At 38.3% G+C, this 11,288-nt stretch overlaps 2 protein-coding genes and 1 long non-coding RNA gene across 3 annotated transcripts; 1 reads left to right on the top strand and 2 right to left on the bottom strand.

Annotated features, from left to right (window-relative positions):
* Positions 1-218: 218 nt before the first annotated feature.
* On the top strand, positions 219-1,773 carry LOC113330145 (polygalacturonase-like). Its single transcript, XM_026576997.1, has 4 exons — positions 219-682; positions 804-1,093; positions 1,200-1,428; positions 1,533-1,773. The coding sequence occupies exons 1-4, from the start codon at positions 275-277 to the stop codon at positions 1,752-1,754; spliced, it is 1,149 nt and encodes a 382-aa protein (XP_026432782.1). The 5' UTR covers positions 219-274; the 3' UTR covers positions 1,755-1,773.
* Positions 1,774-3,413: 1,640 nt separating this feature from the next.
* LOC113330207 lies at positions 3,414-4,656 on the bottom strand. Its single transcript, XR_003350111.1, has 2 exons — positions 4,463-4,656; positions 3,414-4,369 (listed from the first exon to the last, which is right to left on the bottom strand). It is a non-coding gene; the product is annotated as an uncharacterized LOC113330207 (long non-coding RNA).
* A 367-nt stretch (positions 4,657-5,023) lies between these two features.
* LOC113329574 (ubiquitin carboxyl-terminal hydrolase 23-like) lies at positions 5,024-10,966 on the bottom strand. Its single transcript, XM_026576432.1, has 11 exons — positions 10,465-10,966; positions 9,980-10,094; positions 9,750-9,860; positions 9,351-9,523; positions 8,942-9,268; positions 8,705-8,830; positions 8,031-8,588; positions 7,821-7,937; positions 6,884-7,742; positions 6,182-6,269; positions 5,024-5,540 (listed from the first exon to the last, which is right to left on the bottom strand). Exons 1-11 carry the CDS (start codon positions 10,786-10,788, stop codon positions 5,360-5,362), a joined length of 2,979 nt encoding a protein of 992 aa, XP_026432217.1. The 5' UTR covers positions 10,789-10,966; the 3' UTR covers positions 5,024-5,359.
* Positions 10,967-11,288: the final 322 nt, after the last annotated feature.

Consider the following 11,288-nt stretch of genomic DNA (forward strand, 5'->3'; position numbering starts at 1 on the left):
AAATTCATTAACCAAATCATGAAAATTTTAAGTTATCCCTAACAAGCATACACGTATTTGTAAAAACTTGTTTTCAATCTTTTTTGTTTTTTGTTTTTGCATGAAATAAGGTACAATATTCTGGAAATTAAGAAAACTATGATGCTATATATATAGTTCTTCCAAAACGATCATAACTAACTCAATTCTTTCTCACTCTTCCAAGTACCGAACAAAAATGTCTAACCAGTTCGTGAGTACTTCTATTCTTCTTCGACTCGGCTTGAATCTCTTCATGTTCAACATTTTCATCCTTCACCCATTACCAACAAATGCAGTCACTTACAATGTCCAAAATTTTGGAGCGAAACCTGATGGAGGAAAAACATCATCCACGAAATCACTACTCAAAGCATGGGATATTGCTTGTAAATCAGTCAAACCTTCAACGATTTACGTTCCTCCTGGAACGTATTTGATTAACCAAGTAGTATTCCGTGGTCCATGTAAAAGTAAAATCACATTTCAAATTGATGGTACACTAGTTGCACCAACGAATTATTACGGTGTCGGTAACACTGGTAGCTGGATACTTTTCAATTCTGTCACCGGGCTGACAGTTCTCGGTGGGACTACTGACGCTCATGGTTCTGGATACTGGGCATGTAAACGTTCTGGCCGGAATTGCCCCCAAGGTGCTAGGGTAAGTTCATCTCATTTCAGTTTTAAGTATGCAAATGGGTATCCTTCGGAAAATTCGGAATTCGTAGTGCCTTACAAATTACAACTAATGGTTCTAATTTGGCTTATGTTCATACGTGCAGTCGATGTTGTTTACTGGTTCAAAAAATATCGTAATCAATGGTTTAACATCAATTGACAGCCAGCAAGCTCACCTCTCCTTCAATGGGTGCGACAATGTGATGATGAAAAATTTGAAGATTATCGCACCTGAAGATAGCCCAAACACAGACGGTATCCACGTACAAATGTCGAATGATGTAACCATCACAGATTCTAGTATCCAAACTGGTGATGATTGTGTATCAATCGGTCCAGGGACTAAAACCATACTGATCAAACGCATAGAATGTGGACCTGGCCATGGTATAAGGTAAGTCATATGGGTGCCTCATTCTAGTTTGGAATGAACATTGAAACTTGCATTACAAATTTGCAGAACAAAAATTATTGAGCTCTTTTCAATATCTTTAATGCAGTATTGGGAGTTTGGCGAGGGACTTGAACGAAGAAGGGGTGCAAGATATTACAGTGAAAAACGTAACATTCAACAAATCACAAAACGGTTTAAGGATCAAAACATGGGCAAGACCAAGCAATGGTTTTGTAAAAAACGTTCTTTATCAGAATATTGTAATGAATGATGTCCTGAACCCTATTATCATTGATCAAAACTACTGTCCTGGAGATAAAGGGTGCCCCAATCAGGTAATAAGCATCAACAACATATATACATATCAATTGCTTATTGTGAGTTCTCAAACATATTTTTTAGACTAATTTTTCTTTCACTTTTGCTTTGATGGTCTTAGAACTCGGGTGTCAAAATCAGTGGAGTGACATACCAAAATATTCGAGGAACATCAGCATCACCTGTTGCTATAAAATTCGGATGCAGCTCTACAACCCCATGCAGCGGGATCAAGTTGCAGAACGTAAAGCTCACCAACTTTGATCATAAACCGGCGCAATCTGTGTGTTTAAATGCTGGTGGAACAGCTCTAGGATTAGTCAGTCCAAGAAGCTGTTTGTAATCTTATTTTTGTATATGATTCCAGGGCTTGACAGTTGACACGATTTGAGGCTTTAAAACATTGAGCCCAACCGGGTTAGCAGCAGTACCCTTGTATGGCATTCACTCTTCTCAGCCAAAACTCTATAAGAAGTAAAAGGGGATATTATCTATTTCTCGCATTTCGGTGAAGATAGAAATAAGATTCCGTTCACATCTAATGAACACATTTGTAACCACAATCTATAACTTATCTGTAATAGAAAAATAAACAAAGACGCAGCATGTACACGAAGTGTAGATGGAAATTGCATCTGAATCCATAAAGACAATGAAAACCATTAAAGTCCTTTGTATCCCACCAGATACTGTAAAAGCTGCTGCAAACATAACTGTGGCAATAAGACTAACACCATTATAGGTTGATAATGGTTCGGTCTTGTCACCAAAGAAGCTCGGACATGTCTTTCATCCATGTCTCTCCATTCTCCTTGATTGGTTATGTTCTTGCGTGAGTCTGTATCCACAGGTAGAAGTCATGACACAAATGCAAGATAAAATTTCTGGTCTACATGACATTCTTACGGTTATCATAACCATGACAATCGTTAAGAACATAGTCGCGGATCCGGATCTGATCACCTCCACCCCCGAACATCACAAAAATACTAGTTTAACAAAACATTTTTCATGTAGACTTTCCAATTTCCAAAATTGCTTCTAATTTTATCATAACATCATCCAAATTTGCTCGTGCAGTTGCTTCTGCGGCTATCATCATTGTATCATATCCCTCTGGTGAAGGAACCATAATACATTAGTATATACATATTTGCATAAAGGAAATAAAAGGTAAATCTAAAGATCAGTCTCACCGTTTTTCTCTGTTAGTGGCAGTTTCTGCTTCAGCAAATGGTTCCCAAGCTTCTCCGCCGTATTCTGATCCACATGACACTTTTATGGATTCAAGATGCATCTAGTCTAAAACTGAGTTCTGTTTATAGTGCATTCCTCACATGCTTAGCACTAGCAGAAATGATACTACAGTAATTAAACACCTTCCTCGCACTTTCCAGCAAACGAAAAACATGTCCCCTCTATCACCTTCCTCGCGCTTGCCTTTCTTGAACGTGGCGTTGTCGTGATATCATCGATCTATGTGAAATTGATTAGCAGAAGTCAAACAATAAATAGTTTGTCTTTTGGATCCTATGTACGTGATTAGCGCACCATGAATATCCAAGAAATATCCAGTTTAGGCACTAGGTTCTAGATTAACGGTTGACCTGAGTTCTAACCAAAAGCATAACTGCATAAGAATCCGGCAATGAAATGCTATTGCAAGTTCTCAAAGAAAAAGAAAAAAAAAAGAAAAAAAAAACATTGTGCTTTTTCAATATCATGAAAGTGGCATTTAGAGTTTGGGAAGTGATATTATGAAGGGTGCAAGATATTACAGTGAGAAACGTGATGCTCAACGGATCTAAAAATAAAACCAAGCCGAACTGTAAAAGTGATAGTATCTCTTTTCCAGAAACAGAAGGAGTATTTACTTAACCCAGCTAACACTATAAGCAGTAAAAGGGTGTATTCTTACTTTCTTGCATTTTTAATGAAGCTGGAAAAGCATAACTGAATCCAAGTTGTATTTGTTCCATAAAGATTTCTAACATTTTCAACATGGACCAAATTTCATCAATTGATAGAAACATGATTCGTTTCACATATAATGAAACATTGCTAACTACAATCTACAAAATCAAAAAAGGAAATTGCATTTGAGGTCATCTATCTCAATTGTTGCCACATAAAAGCTGCTGCAAACATAACTGTGGTGCTAAGAGTTGAGACAATCATACGCCAAGACACTTTTGCACAAAGCGAAGAGTGAAACTGCATTATAAAGACCTTGGAAGGCCTATATCTCAATTGCTGCCACCAAGTATTGTAGAAGTTGCTGCAAACATAACTGTGGCAACAAGAGTTGAGTGCAAACATCACCGTGTCAATAAGTGTTGAGACACGCATACACCAACGCAGATGTGCACCAAAAGCTAAGATTGAAGTTGCATCCGATCCTATAAATGCAATAACACCACCGGAAGGCCAGTATCTCTATTGATGTCATCTGGTATTGTAAAGGTTGTTGCAAACATAACTGTGGCTATAAGAGTTGTGACAATCATACTTCAAGATAGATGTGCACGAATCAAAGAGTGAAATTGCATCTGAATCCATAAAGAAAATGAAAGCCGATTGAAGTCTTAATCTCTATCATTGCCACCAGGTAGTTTAAAAGCTGCTGCAAACATAGCTATCGCAGGTGCTTGGGATGTGTCCTTCATCCATTTTTCTCATCTAGAAATCGCGATACGAGTGTAAGGCAACATCTCTCGTCTGCAGGACATTCTTATCGCCTTACTTACGCTGAACAATTTATACACAGGTAATCACGAGTCCGGATGGGATCACTTGCACCCCCAACATCCTAAAGACACCGGCTAACCAAAACATTTTTCACGTAGACTTTCCAATTTTGAAATTGGCTCTGAGTTAGAACTTTATCAGGTTCTATAACTTCATTCAAATTTGCTATTGCAGTTGATCCTGCTGCTATCATCATCATATTACATCTCCCTAGTAAACAGATCATAATGAGCTGATAAGTATACATGTGCATGTCACAAAAGAAATGAAAAGATGCAGGTAGATTTTAGAAATTAGTCTCACCATTTTTCTCTGTAGAGGCAGTTGCTGCTTCAGCTAATGGTTCCCAAGCTTCTTTGCCAAATCCAGATGACATTTTTATGGATTCAAGATCTAATCTCAAACTGAATTTCTTGCCTGAGTTCTGAAGTTATCCAGTGGATTCAACTCACTTTATAGTGCATACCCCACATTGTATTATTGTGTACGAAATAGTTAAAGCTGTTCACGAGGAATTCCAGCGTTGCATCGCATAGACTTTAACACCAAAGCCTGCATAAATCAAATAAAGTACTACAATAACACAGAACAGGTGGCTTGTCACCTTCCACGCACTACAATTGCATTTCGAAGTCAAACAAGGAATAGTTAATGTTTTGGATCCCACGTGCGTAAGTGCAACATGGAAGGTCCAAAATTTGAGGTTCACCTGAGATCTGAACAGAAGCATAAAAATCCAGCACTAGAATGCTGCATGAATGGATTAATGGATTTGGATCTCAGCCTGCTGGAACAGCTTTCCTTACTCCAATCAGTTAACAGCATTACTTTTGTTATCCAGTTTGTAGAGATTAAGATTATCTATTAGTTAATACAACTTTGCAAAAAGCAATTATTCCACTTTTCACTCATTGTTCTGTTTAAAAACTCACAGAGACATTATCAATTACCGCGGAAAAGAAAAGAAAATAAATAAAAAGGACCAACGAAACAAAAGAATGTCTCTGTTTTTAGATACTAAAAATACATTCTCACAAACAGAGACATATCCTCAATTTCACTTCCCCTAATTCCTCATCTGTTTAGAAGTAGCTAGGTCTGAAAATCTCGGACAAGTGTTACAGTAAGACAAAAAGAATCTTTTGGATATTATTGCACCTCTGTAGGCAAATAACCAATAGATGTTGCTCTACATCACCACTATTTATTTTTTGCTGGTATCCTGTAAGGTCGGCTAGCAGAGCTATTTTTGTCCATCCCTCTTGCTTTTTTATTGGGGTGGCCATTTTCAGATGCATGCTGCTGAAATACATTTGTTCCATCAAATACATTCTTCTTCTCCCTTACCTTCTTCCTCTTTCCCTGATAATATTCTCGATCCCTGCACAAGTAATTTCACAGAAACAAAATTAGAAGATTCATCGCTATTTTCAAGTTTGTAAATGCATCCACGTGTATGCATTCTTACACTATTTTCAAGCCTGCTGTAATTAGAGAAATAAATGTGATATTTCTGCCCTATTTTCATCCATGTAAGTATATTTAGGGGAAATATGAGATATTTCTTCCCTATTTACAATACTGTAGGAAAGATTTATTGGTCTTTGAAGGGCCATCGCCTCAAGTGCAAAAGTCTTAACATTACCACTTTTTCACCGGGATCTTGTGCACCCCTAAGTAAACTGGATATTCAATGTGATGAAAACAAAAACAGTTTCAAAGATTAAGTACGCTATCCCCTTTTGATCAGATAATAATCGAGTGAAGTAAAATTATTCATGTCGACCTCATCCTGTCGAGATTTAACCAATCATCAATTAAGGTGCAAGCCATTAGGTTCCACGAAATACTACTTCAGGTATTAAAAACTATCTAGTTTAAGCAATGTAGTGGATATTAACAGCACGTCAGAAGCTACTAAAATGGTCTGTCTAGTTAAAGTAATAATATGGCTTATGCTGCTGCCACAAACAACTCTACTATACAACAGATATACTATATTAAAGGTGTGAAGTAACTTACCGTTCGTCGAGGACATAACCAATGGACTCTTCAGTCTTACATCTCGGAGCATAAGATGATCGGGGTGCTGCCTTATCCCAGGGATCCACTGCAATAATAAGCAGTAAGATATTCAGATCTTTACAATTTTCAGAGATAAAATAATTCGTTCAAAAAAGGAACCTTCAAGATATTAGTTGATTTTATCTTATACTATCCACGTAATAACTGCTCTAGAACCTATCCTTATTAGTTGATTTTATCTTATCCTATCCATGTAATAACAACACCTGGGTTTATCTAAACAATATCTGTGGAATTTGGTCTGATTGACATATACTGCTCCCTACTAGACACCAATAATTACAAGCCATGAAAACTCTAGATTAAAAAGCACCAAAAATCTCCTAAATAAGCAAACACTTGTCCGATTCCTGTAATTAATTTATGCACAGGTATTATTCAAACAAAAATTCTCTAAGTACTGCGCCTTTTGGACAAGCCAAAAACCGCTCACACACAGGTGGGCTCCAAAAACCAGCACCCCCTGCAAGTCTCTGAAGGGCGGGGCTCACATTCTGTGAGCGTGCGGTTTTTGGCTTGTCCAAAACACGGTTCGTCTAGAACGATTGTTTTTCAAATCAAGATTCGAATCCTTGTGTACATACAGGCAAGATTGCATAAAAATGAAAGGAAGAACTGAAAAAGAAAAAAGAAGCTCACCGCTGCGACCTCTTGTAAGCATATTCTCCAAGTCTTGTTGAGATTTATTGTTAGTCTTCTCATGTGAAGAATCAGGTTCTCTGGCATCACACTTAGTACCTTCATGGGTTAAGTTAGAAGTCTGTTTTGATGAATTTTCAGTCGCAAGAACAGCAGAATTCACAAAAGCTCTTTCTCTAATTTCACCATCTTTAGTAATATTAAAATCTCCATTGCAATCTTTTCCTATTTTTTCAAGTTTTGAACCACTGACCCAAGAACCCAAAGAAGAGTTGTCTTTCTGTATTCCAGAGAGAACTGAACTTAGATCAACTTCACTGGTTTTCCTGGATTTCTTTTTGAGTTTCTTTTTCTTTACAGATGCCTCAAGCATTGGTTTTGAGTCAAGATGTAAGCCCACCGACGCGTTCACAAAAGCTCTCTCCCTAACTTCACCATCTTTACTGATATTAGAATCACCATTGCTATCTTTTACTACTTTTTCAATCTTTAAATCACTGATCCAAGAACCCAGAGAAGAGTTATCTTTCTGTTTTTCAGAGCGAACTGAACTGAGATCAACTTCACTGGTTTTCCTGGATTTCTTTTTGAGTTTCTTCTTTTTTAGAGATGCCTTCAGCATTAGTTTTGAGCCAAGATGTAAGCTCAGCGGCCTAGATTTCATAAGCTTCTTCTTTGGCTTCAGGGTATTGTTTGGGCGATGTTTGCTGTCAACAGATTTCTTTGGATCACACCCATTTGCCATGGATAACTGGCCGCCCAATTTCATTGACCCATTTTCCTTTACTTTGAGAGCAGGTTCTGTTTGCTTCGGGAACAGTTTATCTTTGGAACTCATCTCTAATACAATACCCTTGTCCTGAAATACAAGCAGTCTCAGATTTAGTAGAGTAGGCCCTCCCATCAATCTTTAAACACAAACAAAAAAATTACATACCTGATTGCTCTTATCCCCTACTTGAGGTGAAGGCGCAACCAGTTTAGCATTCTCAGTTTCGAGACTACTGACCCTCGTGCACGAATTTCCTGTAGCAAGCTTTCCATCAACACCAACCTAGACACAAAATAACATGAGTATGTAAGATATAATGTACATATAACATGTCCACAAGAGAGAGAGAGAGAGGCAAACGAGATGGTTTCTTACCTCCCTTGTGACAGAAGATTTTTGAAGTCCATTGCAGTTAAGTGGTGCAGCATTTGATAAACCGGAATTCTTATCAGATCCTTGAGACAAACTTTCACAGATGACCTCAGCCCCACTATTAGCAACCTTATGCTCAAGAGTGCTAGCAATAATTTTGTCTTCTGGAGAAGCGATCTTTTTATCTCCTGATAGAGCAGATCCCAGTAAGCAATTTGTTACATTGTTGACACCAGTGGAGTGTGAAGTAGAAGGCCCATTTGGCAGTTCCTTATTTGAGACTTGTCTCAGAGGGTCCTTCAACGAGGGAGAACTTTTTGCCATTTCTTGAATTTTATTTTGATGTAAAGAAGCTTGGTTCATGCTAGGTCCATTTGATATATTCTCTTTTAGACCTGCTTTGGGGACAAGGTTATCTCTCGTTCCAACCACACTTGACATCATGTTCTCTTTGCGCATAGCATTATTTGGCTTCATGGGAGCGAGGCTTTTTACATCACGGACATAAAATAGCATATAAGCCTTCTGCTGTAACACCACTTCTTCACTAACTTGACGAACCTGTACATTTTCAAAAATATAATCAGAAAATGGTATTAAGAAATGAACATTAACAACAGGTACTGTGGTAACAAAGAGGATTAAGAATGGTTATTCTAATGAGTCAATTTCTATACCGTGTTATCATCAAGAGAATGCCACATCCCAGTAGATGTGCGAACAAAGCAGTAATAATGGCCTGAACGCGTACTCCAGCCGGCATGAACCAGAACACCGTATAGAGTGTATTTTAAATCACCTTGCTGCAACATCAAGGTATGAATAATCAATCCAAAATAAATTGGTAATCAACATCCAACGAAAGTAAATATTAATTTACTGCAACAATAACAAACAACAAATATTCCACTTACATGAGGACCACTGTAATATGGTCTCAAGTCCATAGTGGGACCAAATTCGACATTCTTGTTTATCTTTTGCCCCTGAACATGTGAACCAAACCTCTTCAGATGAACAGAAAGAACATAAGGAGCTTTGTCGACTGTGAGCTGTTTGAGTGCCCTAACTTTCTGCTTGCAGCGCTGACACTGGTAGTGCTTTTCCCCTCCATCTAACTGCTCTGTGGCAGTGAAGTGTTGGAGTGCTCTGCGCAGTGAATCGGCTCTATTGATTTCAAGGCTTAAATCCAAAAATGGATCAAATGTATTTGAGCAATAGTTGCACTGCGTACATTTCACCTGAGCAGGTACATAAGAGTTAAAAAGGTGGTCTAAGCCTCAGAACAGAGAAATGTTCATCAGAAATCCTTGGATCAGTTACCTGACTCCTTAGGCGACCACCAAAGATCTTATGTACCAAGCTCTTCTCATAAGCACCAGATGACTGGCTCGGCACCCCAGAAGGCAAGGAGCATTTGTGCATCGACTCCAGCAAGTTAACCATGTATTCATGTGCATCTTCCTGCCTAGAATTGCGGAAATTTCGAGATATGCCTGATACCGGGTTAAGAAGTACAAGGTCTCATGTATGAATTAGAATGATGTGCTTATATTACATGATGGGCGGGTCATAATCAAACATTTTGGGTTTGACAATGTAGTATTAAACTGTAGATTCTGGGCTTACCGAGTGAATCAGTTTCCACCAAAGTACCACCGTCATAAAATGATTTAACATGACATATTAAAAAGTGAATATCGGCACACATTAAAAGGATACATCTTAAATTCATAACAAGATCTTTGGGTGCCAATATTCTTCCGGTCGATTGTAAAGCACGGCTAACATGGTTCTGAATGGCACACATAGCACAAAAACCAGCGATATGGCCTGCACATGAAATAGTGAACCACAATTAGTATACCATCAATTTTAACACAGCCCATACCGCTACCCCCTTGATATGTAAAATACACAATCAAAAAAATTGACAAAAGATTAACACTCACAAGATGATTTATGCTTCCCACTTTGCAAGTAAGCAGCAAAGGGCTGAGTGTATGTCAAGCACTGCAATACGGAATTGAGAAAACATGTATTCCCCAGATTCTGCAAACCAGCACCCTGTAAATGCATCCACTGTTAGACTCACAACAAAACAATCAATAGCAGATTAAAAACAAAACCAACCCTCACTGGAAAACCTTCCATAAACCCTAATAGCAAAATCCTAATCAAATTAAGAACAACCCACATTTGGAAAAATCATCCATAAACCTAAAATCAAATCAAAATTACACTAAGACCCATAAAACCGATTCAGGGGTTAGTCACAAAAACTACTGCAGCTCAAAAAAATCAATTTTTTAGGTAAGATCATCAAATGTATGCATAAAACAAACAGATCAACCACGAAATCTTAACCAAATCAAATACAATTATAAACCCTAAATAAATAAATAAATAACCCCATCAAAATTAAACCCTAACTCACAATTCTCCGAAACGTAATCCCAGAAAACAGCTCCAAATCCAACCCATGTTCAGCAGCACCATCTCCAGCACCGCCATCAGATCTCTTCTCAACCAAAACCAAACTCTTACTCCCAGCACCACCACTCCCTTTCGCAGAACAATCCACACCCGGATTCAATGTCTCCAGATGAAAATCACTCCCACTCGTAGAAGAACTCAAAACATTACACGGTTTTCTAGCTAGATGAAACTCAAGCTTCCTCTGTGAAAAAGTCACAGTTTCTCCACCACCCCCGCCATCGATTTGCATCAGCTCAGTGCAAATTACACCGCCTTCCGCCATCTTCACCAGATCAATCGATTAAATCTTAGCTTCAATCAATCGATCAATCTAAGGTTGGAATTCGATATGATGCATAACAAGTTTTTGATGAAATGTGTGAATTAGGTTTAGATTTGTCGGCGCCGCAACATGTAAATGGAATTCCAGAGAGGAAGAAAGAAAAAAGGGGTTTGTTTAGTGAGAGATGTTGTGTTTTAAAACCCTAACTTCTGTGTGGGTCTGGGGTTTTGTTGTTGTGAGGCTAAGTGACGAGGCAGTGGCCTACCTAGCAAGTGGGAACTCGGTTTAGACTGTTACCTACCGTTAGTTTTTGGAGATTACTATGTAACACGCGTTGGATTCATATAGGAGAAGATCTTTTTGTTTCCTTTTCTGGTTAAGAGCATGTTTGGCAACCGGCTCCTCGAGAGGCAACGCAAGACGTTGTTAGAGCTTTTTTTAGAGGGTGTTGGGATACATCTTGAAAAATTATTTTTCGACTCCTCCAGAAACAGCTGAGG

This window comes from Papaver somniferum, unplaced genomic scaffold (assembly GCF_003573695.1).
Source record: "Papaver somniferum cultivar HN1 unplaced genomic scaffold, ASM357369v1 unplaced-scaffold_117, whole genome shotgun sequence".
NCBI classification, from domain to species: domain Eukaryota; kingdom Viridiplantae; phylum Streptophyta; class Magnoliopsida; order Ranunculales; family Papaveraceae; genus Papaver; species Papaver somniferum.